Source organism: Pseudophryne corroboree, chromosome 5 (assembly GCF_028390025.1).
Source record: "Pseudophryne corroboree isolate aPseCor3 chromosome 5, aPseCor3.hap2, whole genome shotgun sequence".
NCBI classification, from domain to species: domain Eukaryota; kingdom Metazoa; phylum Chordata; class Amphibia; order Anura; family Myobatrachidae; genus Pseudophryne; species Pseudophryne corroboree.
Genome location: NC_086448.1, coordinates 541,309,892 through 541,331,467, shown reverse-complemented (window position 1 = coordinate 541,331,467; position 21,576 = coordinate 541,309,892). Strand labels below are relative to the sequence as shown.

At 47.4% G+C, this 21,576-nt stretch overlaps 1 protein-coding gene across 2 annotated transcripts in view; it reads left to right on the top strand.

The window, feature by feature from the left end:
* DTNBP1 (dystrobrevin binding protein 1) overlaps positions 1-20,849 on the top strand; it is a 309,854-nt gene extending 289,005 nt beyond the window's left edge. For both annotated transcript variants that reach the window (XM_063923203.1, XM_063923204.1), the window contains exon 10: positions 19,952-20,849. In XM_063923203.1, the coding sequence (XP_063779273.1) occupies positions 19,952-20,208 (257 nt within the window). In that variant the 3' untranslated portion in view covers positions 20,209-20,849. The remainder of the gene's footprint in view (positions 1-19,951) is intronic.
* Positions 20,850-21,576: the final 727 nt, after the last annotated feature.

Here is a 21,576-nt window from a genome sequence, read left to right as displayed (position 1 = left end):
AAGCCCTCACAACATCTAGAGACTTTGAAATAGCAGAGGTGTCCGTCCAAGCCGGAACAACAATAGGTTGGTTGATGTGAAAAGCGGACACCACCGTAGGAAGGAATTGCTGACGAGTTCTGAGTTCAACTCTGTCCTCATGGAAAATTAAGTAGGGACTCTTGTGAGACAGCGCCCCTAGTTCCGACACACGTCTTGCTGAGGCCAAGGCCAACAGTGTGACGGTCTTCCACATAAGGTACTTTACGTCAACCTCCTGTAACGGTTCAAACCAGTCCGATTGGAGGAACTGCAGCACCAAATTGAGATCCCAAGTGCCGTGGGAGGCACAAAGGGAGGCTGGATATGCAGAACACCTTTCAAGAACGTCTGGACCTGAGGGAGAGAAGCCAATTGTTTCTGAAAGAAAATAGACGAACGAAAAAAACGCAGAAATCTGGACTTTAAGGGAACCTAGGCGTAGGCCCACATCCACTCCTGACTGCAGAAAGAGCAGGAGACGTCCCAGATGAAATTCCACCGCAGAATATTGTCTGCTCTCACACCAAGAGACAGACTTCTACCATATACGGTGGTAATGTTCAGACGTTACTCCTTTCCTGGCTTGGATCATAGTCGGGATGACTTTGTCAGGAATCCCTCTCCTGGCTAGAATCAGCCTTTCAACCTCCATGTCGTTAAACGTAGCTGCGGTAAGTCTTGATAGACGAACGGGCCCTGTTGCAGAAGATCCTCGTGAAGAGGTAGAAGCCACGGATCTTCGAGGAGCATCTCCAGAAGGTCCGCGTACCAGGCCCTTCTTGGCCAGTCCGGAGCAATGAGAATTGCTTGAACCTTTTCCCTTCTTATTCTTTTTAGAATTCTTGGGATCAGAGGAAGTGGAGGAAACACGTACACCATCTGGTAGACCCATGGAGTCAGTAGAGCGTCTACCACCACTGCCTGTGGGTCTCTCGACCTGGAACAATACCGCTTGAGCTTCTTGTTGAGACGAGAGGCCATCATGTTGATTTGTGGATATCCCCACCGACGTGTCAAGCACCTGAACACTTCCGGGTGAAGGCTCCACTCCCCCGGGTGCAGGTCGTGTTTGCTGAGGAAGTCTGCTTCCCAGCTGTCTACTCCCGGAATAAAGACCGCCGACAATGCCACAGCGTGTTTTTCCATCCAGAGGAGAATTCTTGACACCTCCGACATTGCTGCTCTGCTTTTCGTTCCGCCCTGTCGGTTTATGTACGTTACCGCCGTTACATTGTCCGACTGGACTTGTATGGCCTGATTACGAAGTAGAGATGAGGCCTGCAGAAGGGCGTTGTAGATTGCCCTGAGTTCCGAGATGTTTATTGGAAGGAATCCCGAACCTCTGACCCTTGATGAGGTGAGAAGTCTGTAGCCACCACAGAAGGGAGATTCTGGCTTTTTTTTTTTGTAAATTCTTTATTTTTCATTTTATAATAGAAAACAAGTTCCAAATATGTCAACATACATATCAAAAATAGAACGTAGACAACAGTCTCATATCTTATCAACTGTAGTAATATACATCAGTAAATGTTTGCAGCAAAAAAGAGTCAACAGATTCATCTATCTTATCTGCAACGGTGCAACGTTCGGCATACTTTACAAAATCTGGGATCAAGAACAACCTCATAGCAATATCGCTTGATAACATAGCGTTTATAGAAAGTGTGAGGCAGTAGACATTTGGAAACAAATAGATAAATAAAGAGGCGGACAAGGGGAAAAAGGGAGAAAGGGGGGTGGAAGCAGAATGGGGAGGGGGGTAACTAGGCCACCGACGTAGTACATATAGAAGCTAGAGCGGGGGCCCTAAGGACCTCTGTCATCCGTGTATAGTCAGGGTGCATAATCAGCATAGGTCTTAGTGGTCTTGAATTCAATCCAAGGGAGCCAAGTAGCTATATAGTCTGAGTATTTGTCTAAGGCGGCAGAGTAAACATCCTCCATATGCATATAAAAGTCAATGCGTTGGAACCACTCCCATATTGTCGGTGGGTTAGTGGATCTCCAATGCACCGGGAGTACAGCTCTTGCTGCGTTGTTTAAGTGTTTAAGGAGGGATTTCTTGTAGCGAGAGAGGGGTATATCTGAATGCGATAATAGCCAAAAGTCCGGACCCGGCGGGACAGGGCCACCTAAAATCTTTGTGGATAGATCTATGATCATAATCCAAAATGGGGCAATTGACAGGCAGTCCCACCATATGTGGATCAGTGTGCCCGTATCCCTACCACATCGCCAGCATAGAGGGGAAACCGAAGGGTAAAATTTATGCAAAAGGGATGGGCATCTATACCATCTTGTCAGCAATTTGTATTGCGTTTCCACAACGTCCAGACTAGTGGAGCATTGTGCCATAACCTTGCAGTGCGTATCCCAGTGGATCTTGATTCCCCGGTGCATGAAGTCTTTATCCCATGCGTCACAGAAGGAGGGGACAGTAGGAAAGAAACCCTGTTGAAGGATCTTGTAGATTCCCGACACTACATGTGAGGGGGTTATCCCTTGACTGCACATGGATTCAAAGGGAGTGAGAGCTTTATAAAAGTCTATCATCTCTCGTTGCGAAGTAACAAAATGGTGTACTTGAAGGTAGAACCAATAATCTTTAGCGGGAATATCACCCGCTCTCTGTATTTCAGAGAACGTTTTGAGTTTGCCATGTGCAAGCAAGTGACCCACCCTAGTCACACCCACCCCCTCCCATCGAGAAGCAATCTTATTAGACCCTCCCGGGGGGAATAACGGTTTGTCGAAAATAGGCATAAGAGATGTTCGTTTGGACGAAATTCCCATCTTATAGCGAAGCGTCCGCCATAAAGCTAAAGTAGGCCCCACAGTGGGATGCGATGAGCGACTAAATCTAGGAAGCCAGGGCACTCCCTGTAGGTTAAGATTGGTAGAAGATGACTCCAGTTCAACCCACTGCTTCCTATGTGGGATGGGACGGGACCAGTCCACAACTCTATGCAGTAATGTGGCGTGGTAGTATGCAGAAATCATAGGCAATTGCTGTCCACCTTGAGATTTCAATCTAGATAAGTGGCTATGCTTGAACCTAGGTTTCCGGCCGCCCCAAATAAAATGGCTTATCGCCGTGTGTGCTTCAGCTAAAAATTGAGGGGGAAGTTTCAAAGGAATTGTTTGAAAAAGGTATAGCAACCTGGGGAGAATGTTCATCTTTACTATGTTTATACGGCCTAGCCATGAGAACCTCTGCGTGAGCCAGTGTCCCATCTCCTGTTTCAGTTTGCGAAGTAGAGGGGTATGATTAATAGTAGTTATAGTGGTGAGTGTCGATGGAATCTGGATTCCCAGATACGTAATATGGGATTTTTGCCATGTGAATTGGAACGATTGCGATAGGAGGGATGCCGTGGCAGGTGGAAGCGTGACATTCATCGCCATAGATTTTGAATAATTAATTTTAAAATTCGACAAGTCTCCGAACCGTGCGAATTCCATCATGAGGTTGGGTAGGGAAATCACTGGATTCGTTACGGCTGCCAATAAGTCATCAGCAAAGAGGGCCAAACGATGGTCAGTGTTGCCAACCCGCAGTCCCGTGATGTTAGGGTTGCATCTAATCGCACGTGCCAAGGCCTCCATGCATAGAACAAAGATTAAGGGTGACAGCGGGCAACTCTGGCGTGTGCCGTTAGAAATTGATATGGGCTCCGAAAGAACGCCATTCACCCTAACCCGAGCAGACGGGGCCCTATATAATGAGAGTATTTTTTGTAAGAAAACATCCCCCAGACCCAGTCGCCGAAGCACTGCCTCCATAAAATCCCAATCCACCCGATCAAAGGCCTTTTCTGCGTCCGTGGAAAGGAGCATGAGAGACGTATTCGTCATCTGCGCGTGCGCTATCAGATCAATGACTCTAATAGTATTATCTCTGGCCTCCCTGCCCATAACAAAGCCGACTTGATCAGGGTGGAGTATATCTGGCAGTAGCGGCTTAAGGCGATTAGCCATAAGCTTTGCGAATAATTTTACATCTACGTTTAATAGTGATATCGGCCTATAGCTAGAAGGGAGCGTCGGATCTTTAGAGTCTTTTGGAATGACAGTAATATGGGCGCCTAGGGACTGGTTCGAGAAAGGAGCTTTTGGTGATATGGCATTACAGGCCTGTAGGAGAAGGGGGCTAAGTTTATCCTGAAAGGCCTTATAATATGTGATTGGGAAACCTTCTGGCCCCGGGCTTTTGCCGTTGGGAGACGCCTTTAGGGCAGCCAGCAATTCTTCCTCAGTAAAGGGGTCATCTAGTGCCCGAGTAATGTCCGGTGGGAGAGACGGGAAAGAGACTTCATCCAAAAAATTTCTGTATATTGTGTTTGTGATCAGCGTGAGCAGTTGTTGTCCGCCCAGAGGTCAGGTTGTATAAGGTTGAGTAGTAAGTATGGAAGATCGCCGCTATCTCTGTATCAGAGGCCCGGGATACCCCGTCAGCACCCGTGAGCTTAGGTATGTATGTTAAAGATCTCTGAGCTCTGAGAGCACGTGCCAGAAGTTTTCCGGGTTTATTTCCCCATCTATGATATTTATGTCGACATTTACGGAACGCCCTACGGGTACCGTCACTGAGTAAAGTATTAAGGGCTTGCCTCGCTGTTTGGAGTTCAACAAAAGTATCCGACACCAACGTGGATTTATGAGTCAATTCCAGTATTTTTATTTTCTCTAATAAGGCGTTTCTACACTCAGCCTTCTGTTTTTTTAGACGTGAGCCTAATTGTATGCACTGGCCTCTAATCACACATTTGTGTGCCTCCCATAATATAACCGGGGATATGTCTCCAGTCGCATTCAGAGAGATGTAGTCGTCTATTGCTGTCTCAATTTGGCCCCGGTAAACAGGATCCCGAAGGAGTTGTTCATTGAATCGCCAGCGCCAGTGTTTGGGGGGAGGATGGCGGAGGGCGAGGGTTAGCGTAATCGGTGCATGATCTGACATTGTTACTTGGCCGATCGTTGCATCGACCAATAAATCCAGATGGGCATGGCTCACGCAGAGGTAATCTATTCGAGAATATGAGTTATGAGGGGGTGAGTAAAAGGTAAAATCCCTATCTGAAGGGTGCAGAAGACGCCAGGCGTCTACCAGTTGGAAATCATGTAAAACAGCTCTAAATCGCCTGGACTCTCTAAGAGTATTTCGTGGAGTCCCAGAGGAGGAATCTAAGCGAGGTTCAAGGACCCAATTAAGATCGCCACCCACCACCAAAGTACCCAGTAAGTTTTGCTCGATTAGTTCCAATGATTCTTTAAGAAACCGGGTTTGGCCCTGGTTAGGAAGGTAGAGGTTTACAAAAGTGAATGTCTGGTGGGCTATGGACGCTCTAACCAAGATCCCCCTCCCATCTCCGATCAACGTTACGGAGACATCCAGCAATCTCAAATGTTTGGCAAAAAGAATGGCAACACCCCTAGCCTTCGCCCCTGAGTAATCGTTATAGTAGCCAGTGGGAAAATGACGAGAGCGAAGACCGGGGGAAGCCCCTTGCTTGAAATGTGTTTCCTGCAAAAAGACAACCTCTGCCCCATCAGTATGTAAGGTGTGTAGTAGGCCTGATCTCTTTTCAGGGATATTTAAACCTTTTACATTATACGAAACAATTTTCAAGCTAGCCATATAGAAGAGAAAGCAGGGATCAATTTACTGAATGATATTTCTCGATTACGACTCCGACATATTTCTGCACCATGAAATAACCGAAATTGGTAGTGGCACGGGAGGGGGGGAGTAGGCGGGTGGACACATGAGGAAAAAAAGGGAGACACAGGAATTGTAACATAGAAAAAGAAATGGAAAAACCAAAAAAGAAACATAGATAACAACATATAGTAGCAGTCTCTGCATTGATAGCCACAGGTATAATTTAAGTATCCCATGGTCTAAAAAATATACAGCAAAGGGTGATAACGGGCTCAACAATTTTAGGTAAGTAGTTAATGTAATAATCTAACGGGATACATCTTAGCCAGGAAGGTAAAGGGTAAAAGGAGACAAATCAACCACCTCCTACCTCTTCGTCACCCAATCTCATACAGCCCATAAGAAACCGCCCACATTGATTACGCAAATAATTTCAAACAGTAAGAAAGAAGCAGGCGCCTTCAGGACCATTGGGGCTCCTGTATTAAACAACCCATAGAAGGATCAATTAGGAGCATGTAGTGGGGTAACAAAGAACAAAAAAAGGATATCACAATTTAGGACGGCCGAAGAAATCAGGAAATTTCCGATGCTTCATCAGATTTGCCAGGTCGATTGCGTCGTCTGGAGGCACCCACTCTCTTCCAAGGTTCCCTGCGGGGCATTGCCGAGCTGGGAAGCTGCAGGGGGTCTGTCCAATCCGGCAGCGAGATTAGCGGTAAGCCTAGTGCGGTGCAGAATGATGGGACTCCATCATAGTCCTCCAGGACATGTCGGTTCCCATCTCGGGTGACCTGGATGCTTAGAGGAAAGCCCCAGCGAAATCTGATATCCTTCTTCCGAAGAGCTTCCGTGAGGGGATGGAGGAGACGCCTCTGCTGTAGGGTCATCCAAGAAAGGTCCTGGAAAATTTGTATGTGGTGGCCATTGAAATCTATGGTCGAGGCCTGTCTGGACTTCTGCAGTATAGTCTCTTTCACTTGAAAGTAGTGTAACCGGCATATGACATCTCTAGGCCGCTCTGTGGGTGCTCCCCTCGGCCGTAGTGCCCGATGCGCTCTGTCGAACTCTATTTGGGAGTTGGGATCAACACCAATAAGGTTGTTGAATATTGTAGTCAGTGTCGCCACCAGGGTATGGGGTTGTACATCTTCAGGTAGACCCTTGACCCTCAGGTTGTTCCGTCGGCCTCTGTTGTCTATATCCTCTAGTCTACGTCTCATTTCATTGGTGGTACGTGAGTATCGAGACACTAGATCAGTGTTTCCCAACCGCGGTCCTCAAGGCACACTAACAGTCCTGGTTTTAGTGATATCCAGGCTTGAACACAGGTGACTTAATTAGTAGCTCAGTTATTTTGAATTAACCATCTGTGCTGAAGCCTGGATATCACTAAAACCTGCACTGTTGGTGTGCCTTGAGGACCGCGGTTGGGAATGCCTGCACTAGATCGTGGAGGTCAGCGAGCTTAGAGTCCGTTGCATCCCTGTGATCTTCCAGGTCGACCACTCTGTTTGCTACTTGCGTGAGATCGGACTGAATGGTGGATAGGCTCGCCTGTAGGGAATCATGGATTCTTTTTTCCATATTAGACAAATCTTGTTGAATGTCCTGGCGAGTCGGAAGCGAGCGTAGCTGCATGAGGACTGCCGCCATATCCGCAGAGTCCCTGCACGCCGGCCCAGCTTGGCGGTGTTTCGGAGAGGGCGGGGCCTCAGTTTCCTCCATTATGGTTGGCAGCAAGGAGTCAGGGGGAGGCGCGGAGATGGCAGGATCAGGAACAGGGGCGCCAAACAGAGTATGAAAGGCTGCAGCTTGTGTGGTCGCGGGTTTAGCTTTTGACGCGTTACCAGAGCGGCGCCGTCTTGTCATCTGTCTAAGTGGAGAGAGCAGAGTCCAGAACAGTGCCCCGAGAGAGGAAACTTTAGGACATATCCCAAGCCGAAGTAGAACCCGTTATCCCCTCTGCGTGGTCTGGCCTTGTTATAGCATAATATACGTCAGGCGAACTCCTGCAAGCGCTGGGGTCAGCGGCATGACAACATATAGAACACGGTGAGATATGTTCCGCAGTTGGTGTTCACACAGCCCCGGTAGGGAGGCCGTACCGGTATCCGCGGCTGTCAGGAGAATGGTTACCGCGGGGTAGCAGGGGCTGTAGGTTAGGTAATGTGCCTCACTTAGGCTCCTCAGATAAGTCGAGGCCCAGGGGAGGTCCGCAGTAGGTAATAGGAAAATCAAGGCGGGAGGTGGTCCGCAGGAGGCCGCGGCGGTCAGTTGGTGGTCAGAGGGCATCCAAGACCCAGCCCGGCTGAATCCCACAGGGTCTGACAAAAGGTCACGAGCTTCCGTGTGGCCGCCCCCCGATCCCGGGACTGTGGGGGCCAGCAGGGAAACTTCAGGCCAAGAGTCCAGGAGGGCACTCCAAAGCCATCCAATCCACCAGCGTGGGGCGGCAGGCTCTCCCCCGTCCGCGGTATATCAAATCGGTCGCCACTACGGGTCACCACCGGCCGGAGGCCTCACTGGGTCTGTTTTGTTGGGCTGCGATGTCACAGAGGGGCCCAGGAGGTGAGGAAGGGGCACAAAGAGGTGAGGGCAGGCACATGGGCCTATAGAGGAAGGGGGGGTAACCCCCACTTGTCCGGGGGCAGCGAAGAAATCCAGTCCCCGGCTCCTGCCAGGCGAGAGGGCCGCAACCCGCAGAGTCGGCTTATGCCTCCTCCCGATTCCGCGGCTCCCTCCCACCTATGCCTGAGTCCGGGGATATGAGGCCCGGGGTACGTATATTGAGTGGTGGGGAGCCTCTGGGAAGGCAAGGAAAGGCAATCAGCGGATCGCAGGCCGGGACCAAGGCAGGTCCGACAGGGCACCTCTTACCTCCCCGCCGTCTGCTCCCGTCCCGGTTCACGAGGCACCCGCCGCGAACGTCCAGGCCGCCAGGAGCTGTGGAGTCTCAGCCGCCAGGAGCTGCGGCCCCGACGAAGGGCACGCCGGGCCAGGTGCCGCGCGTCTCCGTCTCCCGTCTCACTCGGAGTCCCGGCAAGATGGCGGCCGCTCCTGCCGCAGGCCCCGCCGTCCGGATCTCCAGGGCCGACAGCCCCCGGCGACCTCAGAGGTAGTCAGCGCAGTGCGGGTGAGCAGCAGGCCCCGCTCGGGTATCCAGGGGCGCCGGGGAGGGTATCCACACGGCTCCCACAGCGCCGGTCGGGACAAGTGCTCACTCCAGGTCCCGGCTTCAATCTGGGGGGAGGGCCGCAACCCGCAGGAGCGCTGAGAAGCACTCCCCGATTCCGCGGGATCCCCCCAGGGCACTCCAAGTCAGCTTAGGTACAATAAGGGAGAGGGGTAGGGGAGCTCAAGCACTCCAAAACGAGCTTTTATCAAGGTACTCTGCAGGAGCTCTCAGGCTGCACTTCTTTCCCTGTCAGTAGCTTAACCACGCCCCCCAGATTCTGGCTTTTGGTGACAGACTGATCCTCTGGTGCATGTGAAGATGCGATCCGGACCATTTGTCCAACAGATCCTGCTGGAAGGGCCCCGCATGAAACCTTCCGTACTGAAGTGCCTCGTAAGAGGCCACCATTTTCCCTAGAAGGTGAATGCACAGATCGCTCAGGAGCTAGTGTCCTGTCAGCGGGGAATGGGACCATTAACCCTTAGTGGGGTTGTACCATTCTCCCCGCTAAGTCCCACGAAGCAGGCAGGCTGGTGCCAACCAGTCCTGCCTGAAAATAACAAACTTTAAAAATAAATGTAGAAAACTCTTCAGGAGCTTCCAGAGAGGTAACTGGCTCCACCGGGCACATTTTCTAAACTGAGTCTGGTAGGAGGGGCATAGAAGGAGGAGCCAGCGCACACTATCACATTTTTAAGGTGTCCAAGGCTCCTAGTGGACCCGTTTATACCCCATGGTACTAAATGGATTCCCAGTATCCTCTAGGATGTAAGAGAAATACAGACGAGTATATGATGCTTGGATATAAGTGCAAATGATATACACAGATCTAAACAAAAGAAAGAAGGGTGTCTGGATCTCCCCCGCCACGCAATGTAATGGGAGGATCACACAAGAGAGTTTGGGTTTCATTCCACTGGGTGAGATGCATACTATGAGAAATCTGGGATTGTGTTGGGTATTTTTGGATAGGTTTTTAACTTGCTAGAAAGATTACAGAATTAGTAGCCATAGAACTTTCTTTTGCTTTCAATTACAACAGGCATTCCCAACCTTGGTCCTCAGGGCACACCACCTGTCCAGGTTTTAGTGATATCCATGATTTAATCATCTGTGCTGAAGCCTGGATATCACCAAAACCTGCACCGTTAGTGTGCGTTGAGGACCGAGATTGGGAATGCCTGAATTACAGCAATCCACATTCATTCAGGCCCTCTCCTCATCTTTTGTAGCATTTATTGGCTTAGACCAGTGGTTCTCAAACTCGGTCCTCAGGATCCCCAACAGTTTGTGTTCTCCAGGTCACCCAGCAGGTGCACTCTTTACTCACTGACAAATTTTAAAAGATCCACAGATGGAGCTGATTATTTCACTTGCAATTCTATGAGGAGATCTAGAAAACGTAATTTTTTTTTGTTGTTCTGAGGACAGAGTTTGAGAACCCGTGGCTTAGATATTACATGTTTAATGTATGAATTCAGAATGTGATTTAAAGGATATAATGAGGCAAGAATTTTGCTACAATTGTAGGAAGATCCCTCAAGACTAATGACATGGCCATGGGGGAGTGAGAGCCGCAGCTAGATCTTCTCCCAACCGCAAAGAACTGCAGATGTAAAGCTGTATTTACTGTGCGTTTGGCTGGAAACAGATTAGGTTTTTTTACAATAAAAAGTGTAATTTGCTAAATAAAGTGTGACACAGTACTATGTATTTACCTCCTAAATGATTATAAGAACAGTGAGCGTATGCAAAACCATATCTGGTGTGGTCCCATGCCCATTATGCAGATGCCAGATACTGCAAGGCATATGCTACACTTGCAGGATATTATAGGCACTTAACTCCTCCTATACCCATATGTACGTAACAGCCATGAGCAATAAATATATATATATATATATATATATATATATATAAAACTAGTGTATTTAATGAAACCAAGTTTTGTAAGTGTTCAGAAGGGGTAGAAAGCACCAGTACTAGGTGTAAAGCTGCTCCCATGCATTCCGGTTTTACCTGACAATTTGATTGTTGGTTGTGTTCAACCAAATTGCAGCATGTGCTTAACCTCTTATCAGACAGAAGTACTGACCAGCTATGGAAAAGACGCCTTTGGTTAAGGTACCAGAGCTTGGGTTAAATTAGGACAATGCTGTTTGATCAATGCATTGGACTTTATCTGTGCTAAATGTTACTTGCACTTAAGGCTGATATTAAATAGCTCCGCTGAGCAGAAAGCAGTCTCTTTGTAGATGAAGAAACTGACATGTTTCATCTAAACTTCTGCAAAGCTACAATATGGACATCAAAAATAATTACAGTGGTTTTTTTGTAGATATTTACAATACTAACAGGGGTATTCAATGCATCTTGGATCCTCTCTGGAGGTAATCCGACAGTGCAGTATTCAAGTAGCAGGCAATTCCGACAGGTTTTGGCCGTTTCCGACAATGCTGATCCGACTTTTTTTATGGTCGGATCAGCATTCTCGAAAACGGGCCAAAATCCTTTAGGACTTGCCCGCTACTTCGACAAAACACATGGATCCGCGACTAATACGCTGATCCATGTGTTTTCTGACGAGTTAGAATTGCCGATTTGAGAAACGGCAGCCATTGAATAGGTCGAATCCTGATTCGACCCAAAAAAGTCGGAAACCGCCGTCTTTCCAACTAGACGGCAGTTCCGACTTCAATTGAATAGACCCTTAAGTCTCTTTATTTTATGTCAAATTACCAAACGTAACACATGCTACTTTTCCATGTAACGTAAATGATTGGGCATCATGCCGTATTTGTGCTTGTAGTTTTACTTTATATGTCTTTACTAATAGCTCTTTAATCTCGCCAGAATAAGCTGGAGCTGTATAAGTTAATGTTAATGATCGTATTAAACACCTGTCATACAAAAGACTCACTGATTGGAAACCATTATCTCCATTCAAGGTGTGGGGGTCATGTGTAGCATGAAGTGGTTTCTGTAACATGTAGAGAAAGAGCAGAGTGAACAGTCCCAGGATGGCTCTCTTGTGTCTGCTATTTGTCACCTAATGCCTCATATAAGCTGCTCAGTGTCTAATGTTAGTGTATGTAACACTGGTAAAAATAGCTGTATCCTCTATAAAGTTGATTTAGGCATGTCATAGGGTAGGGGTACTAAAGCTTCTAAACATGAAGCGCGTGGTGTTGTCTATAGCAACCAAATAGATTTTGCCTAGAATTGTCTAGGATACAAACAATTGTGTAATTGCTGCGCAGGTCTGGTCAACGCGTTTTGTCCCACAATGCACTGGGTCTTTCTCAAGACTGTGAAAGTCCCAGTGCATTGTGGGACAAAACGTGTTGTCCAGACCTGATTGGTTCACATTACTTCCCAAAAGGATCTCCTCCTTATCTTCTATTAATCCCTACAAATGGCTCCATGTACAGTGACCTTTTCCACTGAGAGATCACTTTCCTAATCACACCAGCCCCTGCAGTGGTGACCATCAGTCCCCGTATTGGTGATTATTTCCACCGGAAAGGACAAGCAGGCAGGAGCTTGCGGACAGACGCCAGACCTTGCTCCAGCTGACAGATCATCACCTTGAGATTCCAGTGAGCAAAGGTACGTGCGGCGGCTACCAATCCCAAGCAGTGAGAGCATCACCATCGGAAGGATAGGTGCAAGCAGAGGCGTCCGTGGCCGTAATCTAACAGACACCAAGGGGTAACTATACATTACTTACTCAGCCCTTGAAAGCGAATCCTAGCCGGGACGCCGGCAATACAATATTACCTCTATGTTGATTCAGAGCTCTGACCATCCAAAACTGTTAACATTTGGATACATTCTGGTTGCATCTGTTGCTAAAAAACTGAACAATATATATAAACTTTGGAGGAGAGACTTACTGGGAAGTCGTAAAAAAGAATTATTATATTGCTCCTGTTATTTTAGAAAAAAGGTATTTTCTGTGATAGGGAGAACAAATAGTTATGCTAACATTTGTTCTGAAAGCTTGTATATTATTGCTTGTGACTTGTTTGCGTATATGTTAGTTTTATTAAATATGATTATATTATATGGGCCGTCTTAAATATTCTTATTAATGCATACATTTGGAGGACCACTAGTTTTATTAAACAACATTAAATCTAAGTACAACATAAAACCTATGTGAAATAGGTATCCACAAGCGCAGTAATTACACAATTGTTTCTTTTCTTTGTCTATCAGGGGTTCTAACCAAACCCCCCTAGTTACATGCAGCTCAGGTGGATCATATTGCTCATGAGTGTCATTAGACATTGTTTATATCTACAGTATATTTCTCTAACGTCCTAAGTGGATGCTGGGGACTCCGTAAGGACCATGGGGAATAGCGGCTCCGCAGGAGACTGGGCACATCTAAAGAAAGCTTTAGGACTATCTGGTGTGCACTGGCTCCTCCCCCCATGACCCTCCTCCAAGCCTCAGTTAGATCTCTGTGCCCGAACGAGAAGGGTGCACACTAGGGGCTCTCCTGAGCTTCTTAGTGAAAGTTTTAGTTTAGGTTTTTTATTTTCAGTGAGACCTGCTGGCAACAGGCTCACTGCATCGAGGGACTAAGGGGAGAAGAAGCGAACTCACCTGCGTGCAGAGTGGATTGGGCTTCTTAGGCTACTGGACATTAGCTCCAGAGGGACGATCACAGGCCCAGCTTGGATGGGTCCCAGAGCCGCGCCGCCGGCCCCCTTACAGAGCCAGAAGGCAGAAGAGGTCCGGAAAATCGGCGGCAGAAGACGTCCTGTCTTCAACAAGGTAGCGCACAGCACTGCAGCTGTGCGCCATTGCTCTCAGCACACTTCACACTCCGGTCACTGAGGGTGCAGGGCGCTGGGGGCGGCGCCCTGAGACGCAATAATAAACACCTTGGATGGCAAAAAATGCATCACATATAGCTCCTGGGCTATATGGATGCATTTAACCCCTGCCAAAATACATAAAAAAACGGGTGATAAGGCCGCCGATAAGGGGGCGGAGCCTATCTCCTCAGCACACTGGCGCCATTTTCCCTCACAGCTCCGTTGGAGGGAAGCTCCCTGGCTCTCCCCTGCAGTCACTACACTACAGAAAGGGTTAAAAAAAGAGAGGGGGGGGCACAAATTAGGCGCAGTATTAACTATACAGCAGCTATAAAGGGAAAAACACTTATATAAGGTTATCCCTGTATATATATAGCGCTCTGGTGTGTGCTGGCAAACTCTCCCTCTGTCTCCCCAAAGGGCTAGTGGGGTCCTGTCCTCTATCAGAGCATTCCCTGTGTGTGTGCTGTATGTCGGTACTTTTGTGTCGACATGTATGAGGAGAAAAATGATGTGGAGACGGAGCAGATTGCCTGTAATAGTGATGTCACCCCCTAGGGGGTCGACACCTGAGTGGATGAACTGTTGGAAGGAATTACGTGACAGTGTCAGCTCTGTATAAAAGACAGTGGTTGACATGAGACAGCCGGCTACTCAGCTTGTGCCTGTCCAGACGTCTCATAGGCCGTCAGGGGCTCTAAAGCGCCCGTTCCCTCAGATGGCAGATATAGACGCCGACACGGATACTGACTCCAGTGTCGACGGTGAAGAGACAAATGTGACTTCCAGTAGGGCCACACGTTACATGATTGAGGCAATGAAAAATGTTTTACACATTTCTGATAATACGAGTACAACCAAAAAGGGGTATTATGTTCGGTGAGGAAAAACTACCTGTAGTTTTCCTGAATCTGAGAAATTAAATGAGGTGTGTGATGATGCGTGGGTTTCCCCCGATAACAACTGATAATTTCTAAAATGTTATTGGCATTATATCCTTTCCCGCCAGAGGTTAGGGTGCGTTGGGAAACACCCCCTAGGGTGGATAAAGCGCTCACACGCTTGTAAGGGCTCTATCCTCTCCTGAGATGGCCGCCCTTAAGGATCCTGCTGATAGAAAGCAGGAGGGTATCCTAAAATGTATTTACACACATACTGGTGTTATACTGCGACCAGCAATCGCCTCAGCCTGGATGTGCAGTGCTGGGTTGGCGTGGTCGGATTCCCTGACTGAAAATATTGATACCCTAGATAGGGACAGTATATTTTTGCCTATAGAGCATTTGAAAGATGCATTTCTATATATGCGTGATGCACAGCGGAATATTTGCCGACTGGCATCAAGTCTAAGTGCGTTGTCCATTTCTACCAGTAGAGGGTTATGGACACGTCAGTGGTCAGGTGATGCGTATTCCAAACGGCATTTGGAAGTATTGCCTTATTAAGGGGAGGAGTTATTTGGGGTCGGTCTTTCAGACCTGGTGGCCACGGCAACAGCTGGGAAATCCACGTTTGTACCCCAGGTCGCCTCTCAACATGAGAAGACGCCGTATTATCAGGCGCAGTCTTTTCGTGGATAAGCGGGCAAAAGGTTCCTCATTTCTGCCCCGTGACAGAGGGAGAGGAAAAAGGCTGCAGAAATCAGCCAGTTCCCAGGAACAGAAACCCTCTCCCGCCTCTGCCAAGCCCTCAGTATACGCTGGGGCTTTACAAGCAGAATCAGGCACGGTGGGGGGCCCGTCTCAATGAATTTCAGCGCGCAGTGGGCTCACTCGCAAGTAGACCCCTGGATCCTTAAGGTGATATCTCAGGGGTACAAATTAGAATTCGAGACGTCTCCCCCTCGCCGTTTCCTAAAGTCGGCTTTACCGATGTCTCCTTCTGACAGGGAGACAGTTTTGGAAGCCATTCACAAGCTGTATTCCCAGCAGGTGATAATCAAGATACCCCTCCTGCAACAGGGAACGGGGTATTATTCCACACTGTTGTGGTACCGAAGCCGGACGGCTCGGTGAGACCGATTCTAAATCTAAAATCTTTGAACACTTACATACAGAGGTTCAAATTCAAGATTGAGTCACTCAGAGCAGTGATTGCGAACCTGGAAGAAGGGGACTACATGATGTCTCGGGACATCAAGGATGCTTACCTTCATGTCAAAATTTACCCTTCTCACCAAGGGTACCTCAGGTTTATGGTACAGAACTGTCACTATCAGTTCAGACGCTGCCGTATGGATGGTCCACGGCACCCCGGGTCTTTACCAAGGTAATGGCCGAAATGATGATATTCCTTCAAAGGAAGGGAATTTTAGTTATCCCTTACTTGGACGATTCCCTGATAAGGGTAAGATCCAGGGAACAGTTGGAGGTCGGTGTAGCACTATCTCAGGTAGTGTTGCTGCAGCAAGGTTGGATTCTCAATATTCCAAAATCGCAGCTGGTTCCGACGACTTGTCTTCTGTTCCTAGGGATGATCCTGGACACAGTCCAGAAAAAGGTGTTTCTCCCGGAGGAGAAAGCCAGGGAGTTATCCGAGCTAGTCAGGAACCTCCTAAAACCGAGCCAAGTCTCAGTGCATCAATGCACAAGGGTTCTGGGTAAAATGGTGGCTTCCTACGAAGCAATCCCATTCGGCAGATTCCACGCAAGAACTTTCCAGTGGGACCTGCTGGACAAATGGTCCGGGTCGCATCTTCAGATGCATCAGCGGATAACCCTGTCACCAAGGACAAGGGTGTCCCTCCTGTGGTGGTTGCAGAGTGCTCATCTTCTAGAGGGCCGCAGATTCGGCATTCAGGACTGGGTCCTGGTAACCACGGATGCCAGCCTGCGAGGCTGGGGAGCAGTCACACAGGGAAGGAATATCCAGGACTTGTCTCCAGGCTTGACCATATCACTTCACATAAATATCCTGAAGCTAAGGGACATTTACAATGCTCTAAGCTTAGCAAGACCTCTGCTTCAAGGTCAGCCGGTGTTGATCCAGTCGGACAACATCACGGCAGTCACCCACGTAAACAGACAGGGTGGCACAAGAAGCAGGAGGGCAATGGCAGAAGCTGCAAGGATTCTTCGCTGGGCGGAAAATCATGTGATAGCACTGTCAGCAGTATTCATTCCGGGAGTGGACAACTGGGAAGCAGACTTCCTCAGCACGACCTCCACCCGGGAGAGTGGGGACTTCACCCAGAAGTCTTCCACATGATTATAAACCGTTGGGAAAAACTCGACAGGTATTGCGCCAGGTCCAGGGACCCTCAGGCAATAGCTGTAGACGCTCTGGTAACACCGTGGGTGTACCAGTCAGGGTATGTGTTCCCTCCTCTGCCTCTCATACCCAAGGTACTGAGATTGATAAGATGGAGAGGAGTAAGCACTATTTTTGTAGCTCCGGATTGGCCAAGAAGGATTTGGTAACCGGAACTTCAAGAGATGCTCACGGAGGATCCGTGGCCTCTACCTCTAAGAAGGGACCTGCTCCAGCAAGGACCCTGTCTGTTCCAAGACTTACCGCGGCTGCGTTTGACGGCATGGCGGTTGAACGCCGGATCCTGAAGGAAAAAAGGCATTCCGGATGAAGTCATCCCTATCCTGATCAAAGCCAGGAAGGATGTAACCGCAAAAACATTATCACTGCAATTGGCGAAAATATGTTGCGTGGTGCGAGGCCAGTAAGGCCCGACGGTGGAAATTCAACTGGGTCGATTCCTACATTTCCTGCAAACAGGAGTGTCTATGGGCCTGAAATTGGGGTCCATTAAGGTTCAAATTTCGTCCCTGTCAATTTTCTTCCAAAAAGAACTAGCTTCAGTCCCTGAAGTTCAGACGTTTGTAAAAGGGGTACTGCATATACAGCCTCCTTTTGTGCCTCCAGTGGCACTTTGGGATCTCAATGTAGTTTTGGGTTCCAAAAGTCACATTGGTTTGAACCACTTAAATCTGTGGAGTTAAAATATCTCACATGGAAAGTGGTCATGCTGTTGGCCCTGGCCTGGGCCAGGCGCGTGTCAGAATTGGCGGCTTTATCCTGAAAAAGCCCTTATCTGATGTTCCATTCGGACAGGGCGGAATTGAGGACTCGTCCTCAGTTTCTCCCTAAGGTGGTTTCAGCGTTTCACCTGAACCAACCTATTTGTGGTGCCTGCGGCTACTAGGGACGTGGAGGACTCCAAGTTGCTAGACGTTGTCAGGGCCCTGAAAATATATGTTTCCAGGAGGGCTGGAGTCAGGAAATCTGACTCGCTGTTTATCCTGTATGCACCCAACAAGCTGGGTGCTCCTGCTTCTAAGCAGACTATTGCTCGTTGGATTTGTAGTACAATTCAGCTTGCACATTCTGTGGCAGGCCTGCCACAGCCAAAAATCTGTAAATGCCCACTCCACAAGGAAGGGGGCTCATCTTGGGCGGCTGCCCGAGGGGTCTCGGCTTTACAACTTTGCCGAGCAGCTACTTGGTCAGGAGCAAATACGTTTGTAAAATTATACAAAATTGATATCCTGGCTGAGGAGGACCTGGAGTTCTCTCATTTGGTGCTGCAGAGTCATCCGCACTCTCCCGCCCGTTTGGGAGCTTTGGTATAATCCCCATGGTCCTTACGGAGTTCCCAGCATCCACTAGGACGTCAGAGAAAATAAGAATTTACTTACCGATAATTCTATTTCTCATAGTCCGTAGTGGATGCTGGGCGCCCATCCCAAGTGCGGATTGTCTGCAATACTTGTACATAGTTATTGTTACAAAAATCGGGTTATTATTGTTGTGAGCCATCTTTCAGAGGCTCCTCTGTTATGCTGTTAACTGGGTTCAGATCACGAGTTGTACGGTGTGGCTGGTATGAGTCTTACCCGGGATTCAAAATCCTTCCTTATTGTGTACGCTCGTCCGGGCACAGTATCCTAACTGAGGCTTGGAGGAGGGTCATGGGGGGAGGAGCCAGTGCACACCAGATAGTCCTAAAGCTTTCTTTAGATGTGCCCAGTCTCCTGCGGAGCCGCTATTCCCCATGGTCCTTACGGAGTCCCCAGCATCCACTACGGACTATGAGAAATAGAATTATCGGTAAGTAAATTCTTATTTTCTGTATACCAAATTCTAACAGCGCCAGGAGTGGTACTTTCAGTTACTACCAGTGTTGAAGTATCTAGTGTTTATAATTGTCTAGGATGCAATATGGAAATGAGGACTAGAATCTGGTTAGTTGCTATGGGCAACCAATTTTCATTTTTAGAAGTATTAGTAAATCTGCCCCCTAGAGTTGAAAAATATTCTCAACCATTACTACAGGGCTTACACGGAGTGTGGCATAGTTGGACATTTTCCTGTGAGGCATTACAGAAAATCTGCACTAACGAAGGGACTCATAAAATCTAGCGGCCTCTCTCTGCTATGGGGCTGTAGATATAAACATCACAAACTATCAGTCTGGATGCTGCAATCTGTTCTGACATTTGCCTGAGACACCAATAGGCAGAGCCGTTAGGAGACAACATTAACATTTTGATCTGTGACAAATACATCCTGCTTAGCCGCACACTTAAAATTGAATGGATTCATTTTCTAATGTCAGTGGCACAATGGAGATTTAGCAAAACTTGGAGAGAGATAAAGGGGTACATTTACTAAGCAGTGATAAGAGCAGAGAAGTGAGCCAGTGGAGAAGTGTCCATGGCAACCAATCAGCACTGAAGTAACATCTATAATGTGCATACTATAAAATGATACAGAGCTGCTGATTGGTTGATGGGGAAATTTCTCCACTGGCTCACTTCTCCGCTCTTATCACTGCTTAGTAAATGTACCCCAAAGTACCAATCACTCAACTCCTAATTGTCCTTTTTCAAACACAAGTTTCAAGCAGTGAAAAGGTAGCAGTTGCCCATAATAACCAATCAGCTTGGAGGTAGCATTTATCAAGTACACTCTATAAAATAATAGGTAGATGCTGATTGGTTTCTATGGGCATCTTCTCCACTTCACTCTCTTCATCGTTGGTAAAGCGACAGAAGAGGATTGGTTAGGTCTTTATGTCTCTTTAAGCCTTGATAAATCTTACCCAATGTACTTGATTTCGCACTATAACCAAAACTGTTTCTTTTGGGTGCTACAGCCAATATCTCTGCTTGAATTGCTGCACGCATTAATTTAATCTATATTCCATGAGACCTGCTCTAATCATAGTTTACATGCAGACGTACTACCTTTTTAACTATACTGTATTCTATCTTCTATGCTCTCTCTTCATGTGGAATGCTGAAGGTCCCGACTTCGATGCATGCCGAAATGAGATAACACTTCAGGTTCCCAGCCAAGCAGAGCTCAGACACAAACTTGCCTCACTGTCCTCCACGTGCACTGATTCGGCTAGTCTGGAAAACAGTGAAGATGGAGGAGAATCACCTGTTGTTCAGTCAGATGATGAGGATATTCATGTGGAGTCTGTACTTCCAGTTGCCAGCCATGTTGCAAAGAATAACTTCAGTGTTAGTGATGAAAGCGATTCTCATACAGCATGAGTCTTGTCATTACCTGGCGATCATGTGGAACAAAAGAAAAAAAAAGACCTTTAAAGCCAAATGCCTCCCTACACTGTTCTACCGCCACCTTTACCGATTACACAAACTGTGTATGTGAGTCATTCAATGAAGAAAGTGTGTGAACTAGTGTGTTTTCTATCAGCAATGTAGGAAAGAGGAGGGGGAATTATTATTCTGCAGTTTTTCCTGTGTTCTTAGTTTGTTTGTTTTTAAGAAGCAGAAGTTTCTACGAGATGAGAGGTCTTTATCCCGCATGCTGTCTATTGGAGGTTTCATTAGAATTTTTGCAGGACTGAATTGCTTTCTAATGCCATGAAAGTATTCTACAACAGTGGGAAGTATTGCTCAAATACTAGCAGCAATGAAAGAAAAGCAGTGTATACAAAATGTGGCTGCAGAGTAATTAGGTCTCTAGCTAGTATGCATACGATAATCTGCTGCTGCGTGCCACCGCCTCAGAAGGGGAATATCATCTGAGACCCCGGGCAATGGAGACTTGTCATACATATCCAGATTAGGCTTGGAGCAAAATTTCACTTCATTAAAACAGTATTTTTTGATTTATCCTGTGCCAATTATTGTGTATCTGACTTCACAAAAAATAAAAGAATTTAATAACAGGAAGACTGTTACTATATCTACAATTATAGAACAATTAATATATTTATACCACACATTAGAATTAATACCAATACTATTCTCATTTACAGTGTGCTGTACAAAACCAGAGAACCTATTTGTTGTTTTATATTTCAATTCCATTATCATAATTATAGCATTCAGTGTGGCATTGGCCTTGCCAAATATGGCAAACACATAGTTGGTTAACATATTTCTTATAATATACAGATGTGCCCTCATACATCTTTGCTGTAGTCACTCCAAACAGCCCCTCTCGGCACAACAAGTTGCACAAGAATTTTCTAGCGTCAGGCTTTTTTTTTTGCCAAAAATAACAAGGACGCACAAGGGCTGTGCCCATTAATTTGATATGACACTTGTATATCTGTGTGCGACTTAAGGGGGGTACACACGAAGAGATCCGTGCTTAAAATCTAAGCAATCTTGCTAGATTGCTTAGATTTTAAGCACGGATCTGCCGTGTGTATGCCCTCCAGCGATAGCGATGCGCGGCCCCGCGCATCGCTATCGCCGATGCTAGATTGAGCTGCATGCAGGCTCAATCTAGCGGGTCGCTCACTTCACCGTTGTGTGAAGTGAGCGGCCCCCCGTCGGCTTTCCCCCTCGCTCAGCACATCGCGCTGTGCTGAGCGGGGTGAGAGATGTGTGCTGAGCGGTCTGTGTTAAGATCGCTCAGCACACATCTCTCCCGTGAGTACCCCCCTT